We start from the raw sequence: 21,231 nt of genomic DNA, 5'->3' as shown, positions 1-21,231 counted from the left end.
CATAAAAAAGGCCGAGCGCCGAAGAATTGATGCCTTTGAACTGTGGTGCTGGAGAAGACTCTTGAGAGTCCCCTGGACTGCTAGGAGGTCAAACCAGTCAATCTTAAAGGAAATCAACCCTGATTGCTCATTGGAAGGATCAATAATGAAGCTCAAGCTCAGATATTTTGGTCACCTAATGCGAAGAGAGATCTCTTTGGAGAAGACCCTGATGCTGGGAAAGATTGAAGGCAAAAGGAGAAGAGGACGGCAGAGGATGAGATGGTTAGATAGCATCACTGAAGCAATGAGCATGAAACTGAGCAAACTCAGGGAGGCAGTGAAGGACAGGAAGGCCTGGCGCAATATGGTTCATGGGGTCACGAAGAGTCGGACACGACTTAATGACTAAACAACAACAATCCTTTTCACACATTTTATGAGTACTGAATAGTTAAGTGAAAAGTTATAATATAATAGCTTGAATACCAGTTCATCTGTTGGGCTTTACAGCTTTTGTTTTATTCTTCCACACCATGGGGTGTGTGGGCATCTTTTCACCCTTATTTAGCTTTAGATAGAACTTTCTTAGAACATTTATCTTGTAAAGTAGTAGGATGGTGGTGAGTTCATATTTTATCAAGCAATGAGAATGAGACCTTTTTGCTTACGGGGGACTTTGAAGTTCAAATTGACAGTGTTATGGAAGATGATTGCTCACTCTGATGCTGTGGAAATGGCTAACAAAAATGCTAACCATCTTTTATTATTACTTCCAGCTGATCATAAGAATGCAAATTTTAATTTCCATTCTCATTCAGTAGCACTGATTACAATTAACTCCTATCAAGATGGATACAACTTTATTGTACTGAATGTGCTGTATAATATGGCTAAGTGAGCATAGGTTTGCCTAAAGTTTTACCTGACTGAGCCACTGTATTTAACTTTATAAGTTTATTTCTTCAATCACTGCTAAGATTTTATAGAAAATGTATTGATGTATGTGTTCAAATAGTGTTTTTTCCTTTTTAAAGAGTGCTCTAAATTCTAATCTAATGTTAATTTTAGGTGATGGATTATAACATTAACATAGGGAAGCACCTTCTTCCTTTGGTGGCTCAGGTGCTGAAGTACTGCACATGCCCTCAGCTTAGACATTACTTCCAGCAACCCCCCCGCTGTTCCCTCTGGTCCCTTAAGCCTCACATTCGACAAATGTGGCTGAAGGCCCTGCTTGTCATCCTATATAAGGTAAGTGCTTCCCTTATTTCTTTCACTTATAACAAATCCATATATCATCAGAACCTCAGTATAGTTGCTCTTGGGAGGTCAATTATAGTTTAATAGGTATCGGGGGTGAGTAGCCTTTTCTTGACCTTGACCATACTTTGGTTTTGGCTTCAGAAGGCATGGCCTTTGATTCAGGAAAACACTGAAGTGGGGGGCTAATGTTTTTTGGCTCTTTTAAAAACAAAATGGAGAAGATTTTAAATGACAAAATGGGTTCTGTAAAGTTGTAGAAGTGTATAGTACCCATTGTGATCTTTAAGTCATTCCCAAATGTTGAAAATTGTTTGTGAAAGATTTTGTCCTTTTACCGCTTCAGACTTACAGATAAAAAAAAGTTTTGAGGAATTTGGCTCTGCCAGCTCCACCAGGGACTGTAAATGGGATACTTCTGAGGTCACCTGTGAGCCCTGGACTGTTTATCCTTGATATATATATAAATCAGATGCTACTTTTAAAAGCAAAAAGTAACTTAAAAGTTATCTTACCATTCCCTCATCCCAGTAATGTGCAAACATGATTTTGTACTTAGTGTTGTTGATCAGAATTGTTCCTCTTTCATAATATGTCATGATAAAAGAATAAATAAAATAGCAATAATTGTATTACTGCTTTGTAGACTTTGGAAATAAATTAAAAATATTACAGATGAAAATAACCACAATGTTTAAAAAAGATTTCCTTCCTTCCTTCCTTCCTTCCTTCCTTCCTTCCTTCCTTCCTTCCTTCCTTCCTTCCTTCCTTCCTTCCTTCCTTCCTTCCTTCCTTCCTTCCACAGTATCCTTACAGAGATTGCGATATCAGTAAAATTGTGCTGAATCTCATCCATATAACCATCAACACATTAAATGCCCAGTATCACAGCTGCAAGCCTCACGCCACAGCAGGCCCTTTGTATAGCGACAACAGCAATGTAAGCCGGTACAGTGAGAAAGAAAAAGGTATTATCCCTACCAAATGTTATTAAGGAATTTTTCATTTTCATCCTTTTGTTTAGGTGCAGTTTTTAGAAAAAAACTATGCTACATATGCATTCCATAGAATATAATAAAGAAAAGCATCAAAGGCTTATTTCATACATGCATAATCTATGATATAGTTATATTGCATGAGTTCTCAGGGTTGTAAGAAGGCATAACTGAAGTCAGCCTGCTCCTGTAATTGCACTGTATTTATTTATTATTTACACACACACACACACACACGTGTGTGTGTGTATGTGTGTGTGTGTGTATTTCAAATTTATCACTGCCCATCTCACTGCAGAGCAACTCGGCGGTGACAAATTAGAACACTGGTTGGTGCTTCACTAACTGTAATTTAATCTCTCTACTTTTCATTTATAGAAATATATTAAGGGCCAAAATCTCATGAGATTGGCAACTCTTATTCATTTTTTGTGACTTTACTCCCAAGTTTTATAGTCTCAACTTTGGGAACACTAACATTTCATACAGTTGCATATTTTTTCCAGGAGAATTTTGAAAAGTAGTTTTATTTTTAAACTTGATATTGCAGACTAAACTAGTGGAGTCCTTGGTGCTCTCTGAGCTTAGTTGTTTGCTTGCAGATGTTTCGTTATCTGACTGGTAAGATCATCAGTGCTAGTGAGTGTGGGTTTGCTCCTTATTTATATACAGTAGCTTGCCCTGCCAGTATTGGTGGGGGTGTGCTTTTCTCCTGGGCAGTTCCTTGATTAGGGCATTATTTTCTGCTTGATTGTTTGTCTGGTGTTAATCCCTGCTTATCTGGGTGTTAGTTGCTGGAGAGGATGTGTTCTGGCCCTTTTGTTTCTTTCTTAGCTTTTTTATTGTCTCTTTTGAATGGTGCGTAAATGTGGTTTATCTCTATGTGTCTATTGATGGCTGATTTGTCTGAATGCCAAGCTTCCAGGAATTCCCTAGCATTTTTGGATTTAGCTTGGTCTAGGTTGCTCGCAGTTTCCCAGTTGAAACTATAATTGAGTCTGTCCATGTGTTTTGAGATTAAGGAGTTTTCATTGTGTCTTCTGACTGCTAGCTGCTGTTCATGGATTCGCTCTGCTAGATAAACAGGGATTAATACCAGACAAACAATCAAGCAGAAAACAATACTCTAATCAAGGAACTACCAAGAAGAAAACCACAACCCCACCAACACTGGCAGGGCAAGCTACTGTATATAGAAAGGGAGCAAACCCTACACTCACTAGCACTGATGATCTTACCTAGTTGGGTAATGAAATGTCTGCAAGCAAACAACCAAGCTCAGAGAGACCAAGGACTCCACAGTTCAACTCTGAGATTCATATATTCTCTTCTAATGGAGACTAATCTAATGTTATTTTCAATAACATTTTCAAAAGATTTGCATGAGATACTTTCCTAGGAGGACATGGGCAAAAATGCAGAAATATGTAAGTTTTAGGGGGGTAGGGAAGGGGCTCATCTGTCATTTTTAAATCAGTGCAATTTTCTGCTTTGCTGTTTGCTTGTTTCATAACTTTGATTTGGAAGAGGATGAGGATGATATTTGTGGCTGAAATCACACATTTTGAGCAAATCATATACAATATTAGGATTATACTTAATATACCTTGATCAACAGCATCACTGAATGCATTGCTTTAGGTCTTCAGCAGTCTAGGAAAAAGAAAAGTTCTGGAATTATTGTAGCACTTGAGTTGAGACAACAGTAGTCCTTGTGCAATCTGGAAGGCAGTTTTTTATTTCCCAAACTGGATTGTTAGGCTGATTTGATGGGACTGGGAATATATGATGTTGCCTTATTATGATGAACGTGTGTCCTATTTTATAGAAGAGAATTCTCTGTTGGAAGGCATCCTCTATTTGAAGGGCTTCTCAGTCCAAGTCCAGTTTTTATACCTAAAAGTGCACTGGGTTTATATGACTTCCTACAGTTACTAACTCATTACTTTAAAAAGCCAGCAGGGTATATAGTATACCTTTCCAATATGGAATCTTTCAGATGGCTCAGACCATAATTCCTCTAATCTCTTAGCCAGGCTGAGAATGACAGGTGTCATATATCACACGTTAGGTGTCTGATATATGAAGGACACTGGTTTTGGGGAAAGTTAGTACAGTTACATTAGATAATCTCAGATATGGACTAGGGAAATTCTGTATAATTGATTCTTTATTTGGTCATGAAGATTACCAGACAACCTTGGCCCTATCATAATCCCTCAACATATTTTTATATTACATCATCTCTCAAGCAAACATTACAAAGAAAAAATAGGGGTGGAGGGATTGTTCTTCTCCTCTGATTTCTATTAAGGAAAGAGGGAATTATCTTTTTTTTTTTAAAGCAGACATTAAGCAAATACTATTTCTGAAGTGTTAGAGTGCTTTTCTGTGAGATTTTAATAGGGTTTCAGAAGTGTTAGCTTCCAGGAAGAACAGATGACAGCTTTTAATGAAAGAAATTCAAATATTTTAGGTTTAACTGTAATTTAACAAAGGATTAGTAACTCTAACTAGAAATGTCAAAGTCACTATATTTTCAGTTTGTGGCAGTTTCATATAAATTGAATCCTAAGTTAATTTTATCAAATTTTTGCATGAATCTGCAATTAAATCAACAAAACAAAATAAGCATGTATATTCATATGCAATATTCCCTATTACTGTATTTTAATATAATATTTTCAAATATATGCATTGTTGTATGCATTGCAAAATTCAAAGAAATGTGCAATCCAAATAACTGTTCTGTTCAAATCTGCATACCAATGCAAATTAATTTAAGTTTGCTTAAAAATGTGGAGCAAACAAAATTTTATCTCTCACTTCTTCCTCTGTCTAAAATAATTTCAACAGTTATCTTAACAATTACATAGCCTTTTTTTTCAAATACTTAATCTCAGCTCACCCATAGTATGGTTTATATTCTCTTTACCATGCAGGAAGATGTTGTGTGTTTTGTGTAATGCTACTGTGATATAGCTTTAAGCTGTCTGAAAATAGTTGACCTTTTATTAGAGTGTAAGGTTTGTGATACTTTTGCCTACTTTTTCTCTTTCAAGCAGAGGAAGACAGTGTCTTTGATGAATCTGACATTCATGATACACCCACTGGTACAGGCAATAAAGAATCACAAACATTCTTTGCAAGGCTGAAAAGAATTGGAGGCAGCAAAATGGTGAAATATCAGCCAGTTGAGATGAATGCTCAAAGAAGTATGTATATCATTGGGGGGAAAAATGCTCTGTCATGTTAGACACAAAGCTTGTGCATGGAAGTACTATGATTATTTCTTGGGTGCAATGGGAAACTGTAAATATACTTGCCTTGAACTGGGATATGGTGATCAAGCATATCAAAATCTGCATCCTAGAATCTCAGAGAGGTTTTGTGGGTTGTCTGTAGTCACCCCTCTATTCAGTGCAGAAATCCTAGAGATAGACAGTACCCAGTAAAGAACAGCATCGAGTTCTTAGAGAAGGACAATATATTACCTTTATGGGCAAATTGTTCCACTTTCCAGTTGCTCTTATCATAAAGTAGTTTCTTGTAATGTTCAGTGGAAACCAATATTTTTATAACATAAGCACGTTAGAATTAATTTTGTCTTTTGAACTATGAGTATTATATAGTTACTGTTTTAACTGATCTTCAGACCTTCCTCATCCACACAGGAGGAGGCATAGCCAGCATATAAGTCTCTGACTTTTAGCTATGCTGTGTACCTGAAGAAGTCTGAACTTTTAAGGTCAATTCAGTCATAATGTCTTAGCCCGATGCATTTCAATTACAGTCTTTATCAGGGATATTGTAAAACAAGATGTGATAAAATTGCCACCTATAAAATACTAAGCTATAGCTTATTGTATGACTGTCAACCCTGTAGGGTTGAGTCAGTTATAATTTAGAATATCACAAAAGTTATTTTTCTTTTCTTCCTTTCAATATCTAGTCTACTAAACATAGTGAAATCTGCACTAGATTTTCTGTTTTACAATCTTCCCATAAAAGGAAATGTTATCAGAATTGATACCATGAATTGAGCATGAATTAGTACGTTTAAGAAAGATAAGCTAACCTCAGTGTTATTAATATTAGTGTATTAATGTTGCCATCTTGTTCTTTTTAACGATTTCATGTTTCCTGAAATTCACCCTGGAAAATCTCTTATCAGTACAGTCCTGAGCTAGGATTAGAGCTATCTGCATCCATACAATGTAGTCTTGAAGTTATAAACAGGAATTTTGTCTAAAATGCCAATATAGCTTAAATGTGGAAATGCAGAATGACATTGAATGAAATAGTACCAGCTTTTTCTATTCTAGGTGAAATAGAACTGGCTGAATATAGAGAAACTGGCATATTGCAAGATAATATTCTGCGCTGTATGAGAGAAGAAAGCATTCAGAAAAAGAAACTGCGCTCTCTAAAACAAAAATCTCTTGACATAGGAAATGCAGACTCCCTGTTGTTTACATTAGACGAGCACCGTCGGAAATCATGCATAGACCGCTGTGACTTAGAGAAGCCACCTGCCGCTTCCACTTACACCACACTGAGGCAGAATGATTATGGACGACCACGGCAAAATTCGTCCACCAAAACAGAAGAACAAGATATAGGAGAGAAGGAAAATATCCCAGCCATCCCAGAGAGAAGTCAAACAAGGCGAAGACCTATCATACCAGAAGTCAGGTTAAACTGCATGGAGCCATATGAAGTGAATGTAGATTTCCCAGCTAAAACTTCTCCTCCAAAGGAGGACTTAGATCTTATAGACCTGTCCTCTGATTCAATGTCTGGGCCCGAAAAGCAATCTGTTGTTTCCAATTCAGATAGTGACTCCTTGGTTTTTGAGCCACTTCCTCCTCTTAGAATAGTGGAAAGTGATGAGGAAGAGACTGATATCACAAGTCGGTTGCATGATGGTGACTCTGGGATGACAGTTGCCTCCTCTCCATCAAGTCCTACCAGTGTTTCTATCCTGAGCCTCAGCATAACTCCACTTGTGCAGTTCAGCATTGAAGATTGCTCCAAAGCCGTAACCCCTTGCGAAGTAAGTCATCTTGTATCATTTGTACAAGACAAAACTCCCTCAACTACTCCTGAAAGTCAAAAGGATGTTGATGAGCTAGCTAAGCCAGAAGATGTTCAAGGGACATCCCCTGGCAGCCCCCTGACACTAAAACAAAAACGGGATATGCTGCAAAAATCATTTGCTCTCCCAGAGATGTCCATTGATGATAACTCTGAACTATGCATTGAAGAAATTAAGCCCATTGGACCTTTCCTGAGTTCAAGTGGGAAAACTGTCTTCATTAAGGTCCCTGAGGACTCTGATAGCCAAACTGAAAGTCAAAAGCCTGATGCCAGTGCAGAATCTGACACAGAACAAAGTACAGAACAAAAGCAAGAGGAAGAAGCTGAAGAGTCAGAATTTAAGATCCAAATAGTTCCTAGACAGAGGAAGCAGAGGAAGATTGCTGTGAGTGCCATCCAGAGAGAATACCTGGACATTTCCTTCAACATCTTAGATAAGTTGGGAGAACAGAAAGAGGCAGGTGAGCAAAACCAGTTGCTTATGCATTTTGAAATGATCTGATCTCCACACTACCTTTTAAAGGAAAAAGAGCATAGCAAAATTGGGTGACTGTAAAATAGAGGTTCATGGTAGGAAGAAATAGAAAATATTGAATCTGAGTAAAGTTCACAATAAGGTCCCTCCCCAGTGAAGGTCAGCATTTCTGCGAGATCTCTTTCCTAACTAAACTAACTAACTAAACAAAAGCCCTTATGAGAGAGAGGGGAAAACTGAAGGATTAGTAAGGCATCACTTGTCTCTAGTGAGCTATCCTTGCCATCAGCTAAACCCTTTTCTTTCTCAAAAGTAAAGGGTTTGTGAAGGGTGTGGAAAGGAGATGATTCATGGCAGGTTATGCAGATTTTCCATTTGCCACTTTTCTGATACTTGAAAATCCTTGAAAAAATCAAGGTTATTTTTTTCTTCATATATATTCTGCAAGTCTTCCAGGGGAACAGTGAACTAAGGGTAGCATGCCAGTGATCAGTATTAACCAAAGTAGATGGTAATTGTTACTCCATGCTTAGGGTTAGTTGTCATCATCATCATCATCATCATCATCATCATCCCTCAGCCTGCTTTCCTAGAATGCTCCCATCATCCCTTTGCATCTTGCTCTTGTGTCTTCAAGTTTGTGAGTTAAATAATTGAATATAAGACTGTGGTCAAATACAGTATATATAGAATTTTATCCGTAGTATTTTATCTACATCCCAGTTGCCCTAGCAATACCAGCTCCATTCATTATATGAACACATGGTCAGCTATTCCCCATATCTCTCAAATAACAATTGCTCCTGAAGACACTTACAGTACGCCCATGAAAGTAATATACACTTGTTACCCAAATCCCTGCAGGAGCCAGCGTCACTCAAACAACATCGTTGGAATATGGAGGCTTATCTGATGCACTCACTTGGTGAATGGTTCAGATATTGGAATGCTTAAATCAGGCAATGGTCACAGCTGTAATAACATATTCTCTGGTAGGCTCAGTCATAGGATGGGAGTTGATTCCATATAGCAGCATTTCCTTTTTTTTTTTAGATATAATTTTTATTAAGAATTTTTATTACAATAGTAAAAGTGAATGCAAACTAAACTTAGAGAAAGAGAAGAGAAGAGAAAAAAAATAAAAAGTGCAGGAAAAAAGAAAAAGGAAGAAATAAGAAAAAGAAAAGAAAGAATATAATAAAAAAAGAAAAGACATATATAAAGAAGTGACTTCCAATCTTCATCACAACAAGTATAAACAAATTTAGTAACTCTTCACTCCCTATAAGATTACAAACAGATATCTCTTCATCCCATATCCCATTCCTTATCTGTAAGCAAATCCATAAAACATTAATTTTTCAGTTCTGATGTCAGCAAAAAGTCCATAAAGGTTGCCAGAACTTTGCCAAAAAATATCTTATTTTAACTTGATCAAATATATTTTATATTCCTTCCTTTTACTTCTAACAGTCTTAATCTTTAATTCAATCAAACATTGTCATAAGATTTGAATTCTCTTCAATTCTTTATCAGATTTCTTCAAGGCTTTAACGAGCCTCTTTTGTAGGTCCAATAAGAAAGCATTTTCCAGGTCATTCTCTTGATTTATCATTTGCATTTCCCTTTTAATTTTTAAAACTTCAGCCAGTTTCTTTTGTATATCCAGTAAAGCGTCCTTTTCCAAATCATTCTCTTGGCCTGTCATTTTTAGTTCCACTTTCAGTACTTTCTCTGTCTTGTCAGATAAAATTTGTTCCACATCTGTCACTCCTTCATTAACATCCTTTGGGCATAGTCTATCTATAGAAGCAAACATCATTACTGATAGTGTTGATATTGTAGTTACTAATTTCTGGCTCCATTCCTCAAAGATCTCCTTTAATGTTTCCGATATTATAACATTTTGTGTCATTTTGTAAGTCCCAGTATTAACTGATGTTAAGAACAGGCTTCTATTTTTTTTTCCTTTCTGCTTAGAATTTTTAGTTCCCTCTAGTGTCCAGTTTCTAAGATCATAAAGTAACTAATCTTTGTTATGGCTTAGAATAATCAGGATAGCCAAAATAATTCTGTTTCCCATGAGAAGCTATTTATTTTTAATAGTTAATTCCAAAATCTTATAGTAAAATCAATATTCCAAATTTATCTGGATCCTTAATCCATTTATAACTTCCTAAGATCAAAATCTTATTTAGCTTTTTGCTGTTTATTTCAAATTCTTTAAGTTCTTATGCTTATAATGAATTTTTCTTTTGTTCAGAGTTGAAAATAAAACTTACCTGATGACTTTTCAAACTTCTTGTTCTGAAGGTCTCTAATAGCTTTAAGATAGTTAATAGGCAATTTCCAGAAGTGATTAGAAAGTGAAGTTTGCAAACTTAGTGTCCTTTAAAAGCTCCACCATGGTTGTGAGCAAGATGGTTCATCCCTTTGCCCTCTGGTGCTCAAACCTTCAGAAAACCACTGTCCTGTGGTCTCCTCATGAGGAGCAGCCGTCCTGAGCACATGTGAGCGATCTCCCATCCTCTCCTTATCTGGAGAGATTCCAAGGAACCAGAGTTCCAAGGAACTCATTAGTTCCTTGGTCTTTGCCACGGTAGTCGGCTCTGCTTTCGTGGAGATGTCTTCAGTTCGCCATACCTCTCCTGGAAGTCCCCCCATATAGCAGCATTTTCTAACCTCCAGCCTTCTAAAGGTGTAAGGAACTTATAACAGAGTTTTAAGAAAATTTTGTATATATGCATAATGATGGCCACATTCCCATTATGATGGTGAATTGTATGTGTTAAATATAAGTTCATAGGAAGGCAGGGTTTCTGTATTTCAGAAATCCCAAGGAGGTGCAATTTGCATCCATCCATTACTCTTCTCTTATGGCTTATGTTGGTGAAAAAATGAGAGGACATTTTGTAAATCATGAATTCACAATTGTCTTTATAGGGATGAATGGCAATTGAATATTTATAGAGAAGAAAGTAAAGTGGTGTATTGAAAAAGTTTCTCCAGCAGATGTATGTGTAAATCTAATTTCAGTGTGATATAAAGGAAAATAAATGGTTTTCTCCTCACAAAGTATCTCATTTCTTCAAATTCCTGTTTTTAGTGCCAAGGTGATAAAATGGCGTATCAGGAAGAAAAAATGGAAAATTTGAAAGAGAAAGAGAGTTGGTGAATAATTGTTCTCTGATTTCAAAAGCAAAAAAAAAAAAGTCTCTGAGTTTCAAGCAATATTTCTTTTCGCAGATGTATCAGCTAAAGTACTTTCAACCTTAGAAATGCCAAGGGAGTCATCTTCTGCTCCAACACTCGAAGCAGGTGTACCAGAAATAAGTAGCCACTCTTCCATGTCAGGTAAGCTCTCCCCTGACTTTGAGAAAGAAACCAATTTTTACTGCATTTGTGCTTCTTAGTATGTTTTGCCATCTGGTGCATTATTTCTCTCCACCCATAAATGTTTATGTGTATTGTGTTAATTAACTCTAAAAGTACCGGAATGAATTTGGCAATCTGAAGGTTTATATTCATGTAACATTTAAAGGCCGAGGAGTCATTTTTATATTATTGTTCCCCATCTATCCTTTTATCAGAACGCTGTCTTTAGATAAATACACTTTTAGTTAAGTATTAACATTCATGTATTGAGGGACATGATAGCTATATTCCAATAATTACCAGTCACACTGATGGCATACCTAAATTATCCTCAACTGTATTCCTTCCTGATTCAGATGTAGATACACTGAAGGTACAGGAGCTTCTAGGGGTAGCTCCGCCTTCCTGATCCATGCCAGTGTCAGATACTCAGATTCCCATATGATCTCCCTCAATCCCTCACATTTGCAAAGCACGCCAGGGTAGTAAATACCCATTTGTATTGTCACCAATTCTATATCATTCAAGCAAACCAGCAGATTTTTCTTGTTGTACTTAGTTCACTTTTCTGCACTTTTTAAATCCTTTTTCTGTACTTCCTGCTTCCACTGAATTATAACCACAATGAACGTTAATGTTTGCTACCTGATTACACGTGGGATGTTTAGGGGGAAAAAAATCACATTTACTTTTTCAGGGCCATGTAGAACATGTTAAAATGGTGCAGCAGGAATAGAATTACAGACCATTTTTAAAAGTAACTAATAGGAAAAAATAATCTGAATAAATTATTTTGTGGAGAAAATAATTTAATCAGAAATCTGTATGTACCTTATTGGTTTACCTGGTTCTTAAATGCCAGTGAGATTTTTCAATAACTCTGCCCTCCCAACTCCAATCTTTAAAATCAAAGTTGTCCTTGACAAATCAGATAAATATAGTAACTCTCAAAACTAGTGCTCTCATGAGGAAGAAGGTACCTGGAAGGGTTTAATTCCCATTATAAAAGCTAAGAAAGAAAAACAACCAATTTCCTCTGTTTTGGGCAACCGTTTATGCCCCAGGCAGGATTGTCTGCTCTAACATTTTAATCGCTGCACTTTACTGGGAAATTCTGTGTTTGATAAACTGATGTTAAGCATAGAAGAAAGTTATGCTATTCTCTAATTTGATGTTGCAGAACATTTTTTAAATTAAAATCCTATATCAATTGGAAGTGGAATTTTAATCTATTCCACAATTCAGTCACAGAATCTATCTCACATTTTAAAAGTGCTTTGGAGTACTAAAGTTTGAAGTAAAGGACAACCCTTTATGCAGAAATGTATTTGAAATATTTTCAGTATGACATTCATCAGTAAGATGCCATAAGAACCCAAAGAATCGACTCTGGAGTAAATGTAAGGGTCAGAAATGAAATTCCAGGTGTGATTGTAGATCTATTCCATAATCAGCATTCCTTCTGCTGGTGAGGAGACATCATTGGATACAAACCCATTGGCTGAATGTGTATAGAGATGTACAGTTACATCTACAAAATAGCTACAAAAAGCAGCTTCTTGAGTAGGAAAGTTCATTTTGAAGAAAAAGCTAGGTATAGGTGATTATAAATAATAGTAAATGACAATACTGAAAATCATATGAATGCATTAATTTCTGACTTGCAGCTCAGTTCCGACAGATGAAAAGAGGTTCTTTGGGAGCACTGACCATGAACCAATTAATGAAGAGGCAGCTGGAACATCAGTCTAGTGCTCCTCATAATATTAGTACATGGGACACTGGTAAGTATTCCACATTGCAAAGAGTGAATGTGAGATTGTGAAAGGAAGTTGTTAGTGGAACTGGGATCTGCTTTGTGGGATAGGATACATAGGACTGGAAGGGTGAGCCAATTTCTGTAGTGATGGGTCAGGAGGGTTTTGGTGAGGAGCATAGGATATGGCATTCCAGGAGAAGGGAATGCAATAGTTTGGTGCTGGTCCCCACATCTGGCCCTGTAGCTCACTCAGATCTTGACTTTTCATGGGCAGAGTCTGCAGTGGTGACTGGAACAACATTTTGTGATGTTAGATTGGACCCCTTTTAGTCTGTGGACTTGGATATGGCACTATCTAGTATGTTTTCTGCCACATGTGAGGCAGATCCATGCTCCACATGGCTCCTTTGAGGGGCACATGACTGGTTTTATCAAGGAAGTGGTCAACACTTCACAGACTCTGTGTGTGGGGATATTACCTGCAGTTTTGAAAGAGGCTCTGGTATACTCCTTCCTCAAGAGGCCCTCCCTGGATTAGACTAATTCTGACAACTATTGCCCAATATCCAACCTTCGCTTTCATGGAAAGGTTGTAGAGAGGGAGGTGGAATGCCATCTACAAGGCCCCATTGAAGAAGCAAATTATCTGGATCCTTTTCAGTCAGGATTCAGACTTGGGCATGGGACAGAAACAGCATTGGTTGCATTAATGGATACCTGTGTCAAATAGAGTACTGTACCCTTTCTAGTCCTTTTCAACCACTCAGTGGCTTTCAGTACCATATTGATTAGCAATGAGACTGGAGATCGGGAACACTGTTCTTGAGTGGTTCTACTCTTTCCTGATTCCACTGGGGGGGGTTACACAGGAAAAGAAGTGAGCCCAGTGGCTGCTCATATGTGGAGTGTTGCAAGGTTTGGTACTTTTTCCTCTATTATTGAACATCTATGTGAAGTATCAAGGTCATCCATTGATACAGGTGCAAGTACAAGGTCATATCAGTCTGCTGATGATACCCTCCTTGAAAACCATTGCTACCTTTTATGATAGCACATTCCACTATTAACAATATGGTATTAATACATACTTTAAATAGAGAAATATTTCATTCTGACTTAGCTAGAGTACAGGGAAAATGTGCTAACTGGATATCAAGTTTTCCATATCCTCAAGAAAAATGAAATGAAGACATACTGGCTATAAAAATATGAAATTTATACCTACTAAGTACAGTATTTCTTTATTACATATTTTGACACTCTGTAAAAATACTAGTGTGTCCCACTTCACTGAAAATCCTACAGTTTGACTGATTCTGGCACATTAAGAGACCAGATGCTTCACTGCAGTTATCTGCCAAAAAATTCTGGGACTTCAGCAATAAAATGGAAGCACTAGGATAATTTCAGAGTTGAAATGTTTCCTATATCAAATCTTGATATCTGAGGCTCAGAAATGGATATTTAACTTACCAATCATTTTGATAAGTTAGCCATCTTCATATATGAATAGCAAAGTTATATGTAGAATTGTATTTATTATGAATATTTTTATTGCCTTTCTGCAACATGATGTGGAATGAATTACATAAAAATAAAGCAATGACTGACAGCAATTCTGCAGGCAGCAGAAAGCCCCTTTATGCATGCTTGCCATGAGGAACTTTGCAAGAGGGGTTCTACTGGACATAATGAACAGGAAATCTATTAATTAGAACTGGAATATTGAGGAATATATTCTCAAGAATGTAGGAGGATCTATGCTGGATCAAACTAAAGGCCTATCTAGTCTATCATCCTGTTCCCACTGTAGCCAGTCCGATGGCTATAATCCTATGTGGAGCTTACAAACAGGATGTGATGAAATAGCAACTTGCATTTCCTCACAGCTAGTATTGAGAGTCATACAGTACTACATTTTGCAATTGCAGATTCCATGCATGCACCTTCTACATACTATATATACTTTTATACATTTCTGTTATATGAACTGTTACTTGTTCTTTTTTCTCCCTAAGTTAAGTGCTCTAAGCATTGTAATGATGGAACAGGGCCTGCAGTGACTCTTTGGACGGAAAGTGATGATGGCAGTAATTGGGTTCTGAATGGTATAGGAAATGACTTTCCTCAACTTTGTGTCCTTGAGATGTATTTCCCATAATTTTGTAGTCCAACACATCCCAAAGGCAGCATGTTAGGAAAGGGTTTATAAAGTACTAACAGTAGTGGAGGGTGGCTAGGGATTTGGATTCTGATACAGGCAACCCTTGATATTTGTACAAAGTTTAAGAGCAAGCCCAAAAATCATCTTCAGAGGCCTACTCTAGATGCCTTCCCATACTTATGTGTGTTGAGTGGCTACCAGTGGTAGCCACCCCACACCTGATTTTGGAATACTTTCCCTAGCGATATACATTTGCCCAATTTTTATCTTTTCTGCTAGAGGCAAAGATATCTTTAATCTACCAAGCCTTTAAATAATATATTGCTGTTATTTTACTGGTTATTATATTGTTTCTTTTATATATTTTATACAATCCTTTTTTTTTTTTAGTTATTTTAACTTACTGTTTTTAACTGTGTGATACAGTTTTTATTATAAATTTCTTCAAGATTCTTTAAATGAACAAGAAATTTGGTAGGTTTATAATATTCTGCATTTTTTTTCTCCCTTCAAATCAGTGTTGACTCCTGGTGGCTGCCTCAAGCAGTCCCTGCAGTTTTTTGGGCAAGATTTTGGGAAGTGGTTTGCCACTGCCCGTTTCCTAGGGCTAAAAGAGATGGACTGGCCCAAAGTCACCCACCTGGCTTCATGCCTAAGGCAGGACTAGAACTTACAGTCTCCCAGTTTCTAGCTTGGTGCCTTAACTGCTACACCAAATTGGCTCTGTTCAGTAAAATGAGATAGCACTGTTTTACTTTAGTGGAGTGGTGGTGGTGGTGGGAGAGGTTGCTTAATTTTCTTGCTAGAATCAGCCTAGATTGTTACATGGAGCCTTGAGCTATAAAGTGGGCATTGGGTTTTGCGGGGCTCTACTGGATGGCTGAGGGAAAGCCATCACTCTTCAGGCTCCATTGTAATCTTCAGAATGAATATCATTTTACCCTACCTCATAAAGATATGGTGAGGATAAATCTGATTAAGCAGTTAAAACACCTTTGCCCCTTAAAAAGTAACATAGAAAAAAAAATCTTCAGTATAAGTCACTTAGCTTGCTTTTCATAGGGGAAGCTCTTTTTATATTTATTATAGGGAATCATCTTTCCATTCTGGTTATCTTTCTTTGCTGGTTCATTGTAATTTTTTCCCCAATTGACTTCAGTTCAGAAAAATTATTCTGTTTTGTTGAGATGACTTAATGCCCTCAGGCCTTTCTTTTTTTAATGCTTTATTCCAAACTTTTCTCTTTTTCTGCAGTACAAAATAATTGCCTATGTGTGTACTGTGCCCTTATGATTAGACTCTTCATTCTTTGTTATGCACTTGACATTGCTTTCTCTTGTTACTCTTTGCATGGTCTGTGCTTTGTGAACTAAAGTGTTCTCTAAACTCCTAGGTCAATAATTAATTTGTGATTTAAAAACAAACCTCTGCCTAGTTTATCACTGCTAGAATTTGACAGGAATAGTATAGTACCCAAACCCAAAGATCAAAGGGATTTTGGAATAATCAGATCTTTATATTTGACTGGGACTGTTGATATTTCTAATGTTTTTTCTCTTTTATATTTAACAGCTTGCTAGTTAAAAATTTGACTCATCTGGGGAGGGGGACCATAGCTTAACAGAAGGGCACCTGTTTATTTTACAACCCCTGCCCCCCCAAGATCAGACATCCAGCATCTTCAACTAAGAATTAGGTAACATGAAATGTGAAAATCTCTGTGCCAGAAATGCTGGAGATCCAGTGCCAGTCAATTTATACAAGGTGGGCTGTACGGATAAGTATGACTTAGTATAGGACAGTTTCCTGTGTTTCTAAACATTTGTTCATTTTCTAGCTGGTTTATGAAAGTTGTATCATTTAATTGTTATATATGGCTGGTATATTATTGGAATAGCTCCATGGCCAGTTCTTAATGAAATCTAGCAGGGACTGAAGTTCTCTGTTTATCCACAGAACAGATACAGCATGGGAAGAGACCATGCAATGTCTCAGTTTGCCTAAACCCTGATCTGGAGGGGCCACCACTAAGAATAAGAGGTTAGTTCAGTGTCTATTCAACCTTGATTTTGCTGTCAAGATTTAACAATCAAGTTTCCTAGTTAACATGAACTGAAATTGTAGTTTTGATACTTTTTGAATTGAAACATTTCACAACGATTGCTAACAAAATTTATTGTTTCTTTTCAAAAGAATAGGCAACTGACTTGAATTGTTTTCATTCTCAAACGCAAAGCTATTCTAACTTCTGTAATGCATTTTGAATAGTCTTTATTTCATTGTTCATCAGCCTAAGTGTGCCGAATATATATTATTTTGAAATGGTTGCCTTTCTACGTCAGTTATGTAAGCCACAATCTTCATGTATTTACTGTTTTCTGTCTGAATGTCTTGCCAAAACAGTCAAATACCAGAGCAATGTCACAAAGAAATAGTTTGGGCATGGCAAGATATATATCAGTATGACTTTAAGAATGGATGGTTACTATTATTAAAACAGTCTGAAGATCAAGAATCTGTTGTGAAGCTCAAAAGGACCACTGACAGCTTCTTATGGAGAATTATGGACAATAAATATTTTTGCCTAAATCAATAACTGCTTGAAATTCTTATTTTGCCCATTTTAGCAGCACACATGAATATATGATTCCAGATAATGTAATATGGTAGGAAACCATTTATTACAGGGAAGAATTATCAATCTTGTTTATGTGATGGGACTTATAAAATTATGCCAGGCCAACAACTACCATTGATTATGGTTCTTTAGATACTGTATGTTAGCATATTTGCCTTCTTCAAACATTAAATGTGCAAACTTCTGGATAACTTTTTTTTCCTTTTTTTTAAACTGAGGTTAAGAAAAGAACTGACTTTTCCCATTGGATTATATAGGTCACCCTGTCCTTGGTTTCTTGAAGCACTGAAGCAAATTGACTTATTTGTAATTGCATTTTTTCTTATGCTTCTAAACAATCTGCATACAAATGATGAATTTACTTTCATAGCTCTCTGCCAAGCAATACTAAGATTCATTTCAACTCCTGAGATTTAATCAAAATCTTTTGCCAGTTCTTGATGAACAAACTTTTTGGTCCTTGCTGTTTCTTTAAAGATGAAAAAAGCTTCAGGCCAACAACATTGTGGAAAACCTGTTGTTTGAAAGGTAACTCCTCAAGTTACAGAATGAATTGAAACAAATTGCAAATGGAAACTGCTACATCCTCTTGATTTGTTGTTTTGATATTTTTAGGAGGACAAAATCTTAGATCAGAAGATATTTCTTTGAAAAGATGTCTATACAGCTCTTCATTGGGGCAATTGTTTAATATCTGAAAGTTTATTTTAAAAGCATTGTAGCTCTTTGTATATAATTAAATCAGAAAAAATAAGTAATTTTGATTTATTCGTAGAGTTCTTCTCTTTTTTTCTTGCATGCCCTCTCTCTTTCTCTAGGTGCTACAAAATCAAGCTTGCTGTCAGCACCTAGTATTGTTAGTATGTTTGTACCAGCACCAGAAGATTTCATTGATGACCAGCCTACCATGATGACTGACAAGTAAACACTTTTACATTTCTTTTAGGTTTTGCCATTGAAGATCACTGATAAGGGCTGATTTATTAATGACAATGACAATGGCAGCAGGAAATCAGTATTTTGTAATTGAAGTAAAACCAGAATAATTGGCTGGGTATTTTATCAATGCTTTAAAGTGAGAAAAGTTAGAATGGCAGTGCTGTAATCTTGTAATCTTCAAGATGTAGAGATAGAACATAGATAAGGGATTATTTATATCTACACTATTGGGTTTTTAAAAATTGTTGATTATTTTTAGTCCAGAAGTGGGCAAAAACATCAAAACAGCACATTCCTAATTTTAGTGGGAATATAAGATAGGTGAAGTAAAAGAATAGGTGGGAGCTAGACATCTATAAAAAATACCGTCTAGTGTGAGCATATTGTGTTTCTGTGTTGCAGGGTTTAATCCCTCTTCCCTGCTGGAAGAGATAAAGCTAAAAAGAGAAGAGAGAGGTGGGAAATGAAAATTGTAGGATAATCCTAAATTTTCAACCATTTGGTTAAAAAGAACATGATACTGTCCAAAATAAAAGAAAAAGTTAAGCAATTGATAGGGAAGTTAATAAACCTAAGGTTCTTTCCAGTTTTTAGGCACCTGCCTTTATCTTTCCTTATTTTGATCAATGCATTTATAGAGTGCTGCCCACAAATATCTCTCCCCAAACATTTATTTATTTATATAATATGTTCACTACTGCTTTTCATTTTAACACCAATCTCAAAATGTTTTGTATTGAGATAATCACAGTTATACCAATAAAATATTAAAATCCATGAAGCTAAGAACAGTGAAATCAGCAATGAATAACATAACTTACAATTAGGTAGACAGGGAAATCAAGGAAGTGCCTGGAGAAGCAAATGAGTTTCTTCTCTCATTTAAATATGAAACACTCCATACTTGGAGCTCACCTGATTAGGTTTGCTACATACGTACATACATGTGTGTGTAAAACGTTTATTATCACTTGCTTTTAGACAGTAGTTTACTGTTGAATTATTTCATGTCCACCAGCTTCCTTGATTATTTTTAATAGAAAGATAAGACAGAATTTCTAAAAACAAAGAAACCAAATATCGATTATAAGTTCATATGGATTCAAATAAAATGCTTCAATATCTCATTTTATGCACCTCTAAATACAAGAAGAAAATATTTAACAGCGAGGGTTATGCAACTGCATAATTTGTTGGTGGAACTGCAGTGAAAGGGGGAGCATAGTTGGTAAATGAGAAGTATCCTGTAAGGTTAATTTATTTCAGTCAGTTGGTCTGGTTGTTTTCTAAAAGCTTTGGCAGCAGGTAGTAAACTGGGCTAAATGAGATTGATTTTCATGACCTTGTTGGCATTTTCTCCTGCTGTTGTGGAAAAGGAAAAGGAAAATTGTCTGTACAATCCTATTAAGTTCAAACATCACAATCTGTTGGAGACATTAGTGAGTGGTTGATCAAATTAACCAAACATCCCCATTGGGCCAAGATGTACTGGTTTTCCAAGTCTTTTTATATAGCTAGTAATATTCTGCCTCATCTCTTCTGCATTTGACATATCCCTTAAGATCAGACATTATAGAACCTTGGCAGAGGTTTGAAATTAGTCTCTTGGAAGTACATGAGCAACATGCCATTCAGTAGCCAAAATTGAAAGGAATCAGAAACAAACTTCTTAATGGTGGAAAATCAATTTGCCTCCTTCCTCACAATCCATAATGCCCTCACTTACAAAATAATCACTGCAGCAATGTAATGTGATTTTTAAAATATTAATATTTCATTTTTCCCCCTCTAATTTTCTTATAGATGCCATGACTGCGGAGCCATCCTGGAGGAGTATGATGAAGAAACACTGGGTCTGGCCATAGTAGTTCTCTCCACATTCATTCATCTCAGCCCAGATCTGGCTGCTCCTTTGTTGCTGGATATCATGCAATCTGTAGGAAGGTATTAACTTTCATTTTTCTTCCTCATGTCTTTCTTCCTTCTGCAGATAAATGGTTTACAATAAAGAGTGAATTCAGTATTGTTACATGTTCTAATGCATCTGCTATTTAAGCAACCCTAAAGTGCATGAAAGTTTATTTCAGGGGAAGTAGATCTGGCTGAAGCTCCCCAATCCAACTCCTTCACTTGTCCCAGCCAGCTGAATGACACCAAGGAGGCAGGTTTAACTGATATTACACTGTCACATCATCTAAGCCTCTCCCCCATATCCCCCGTTTCTATGTGAAGGAGGACACAGGGAACCATCATGATATTTGTTGAGTACCTTCCCTAAATGAGCTAATTGACTTGGCCAATTGCTGCTCAGACTTTCCTGAACAGAAAAGATTGGTGCCAAATTAACCAGCTCAGCTACAAGCTACTAAGTGTAAGCCCAATTGGAGAATATATCAGATGGCTCCTATTTTGTATGTGCCTCATTCTTCACCTGCAGGAAGAAAGGGAAGTCAGACCCAGCAGTGATGTTTTAGAGTAAGGATAAACCAGCTTGGTTAGTCTATGGCTAAATTAGGCCACTGATCTGAAGGTCTCCATTCTTGA

General features: G+C 36.6%; 1 protein-coding gene across 1 annotated transcript in view; it reads left to right on the top strand.

The window, feature by feature from the left end:
• The window catches only part of UNC79 (unc-79 subunit of NALCN channel complex), a 130,582-nt gene that overhangs the window by 71,064 nt on the left and 38,287 nt on the right, over positions 1-21,231 (top strand). Inside the window, exons 29-37 of the mRNA XM_088145212.1 lie at positions 1,051-1,233; positions 2,048-2,210; positions 5,300-5,452; positions 6,563-7,798; positions 11,059-11,166; positions 12,855-12,971; positions 17,067-17,150; positions 18,567-18,669; positions 20,491-20,631. Coding sequence (XP_088001338.1) covers positions 1,051-1,233; positions 2,048-2,210; positions 5,300-5,452; positions 6,563-7,798; positions 11,059-11,166; positions 12,855-12,971; positions 17,067-17,150; positions 18,567-18,669; positions 20,491-20,631 — 2,288 coding nt within the window. The remainder of the gene's footprint in view (positions 1-1,050; positions 1,234-2,047; positions 2,211-5,299; positions 5,453-6,562; positions 7,799-11,058; positions 11,167-12,854; positions 12,972-17,066; positions 17,151-18,566; positions 18,670-20,490; positions 20,632-21,231) is intronic.

Source organism: Python bivittatus, unplaced genomic scaffold, assembly GCF_059951505.1.
Source record: "Python bivittatus isolate LINGU-HERP-01145 unplaced genomic scaffold, Pbiv_v1 ctg000480_np1212, whole genome shotgun sequence".
Classification (NCBI taxonomy): Eukaryota; Metazoa; Chordata; class Lepidosauria; order Squamata; family Pythonidae; genus Python; species Python bivittatus.
The sequence above is the reverse complement of the archived record's forward strand: the minus strand, read 5'-3'. Positions and strand labels throughout refer to the sequence as shown.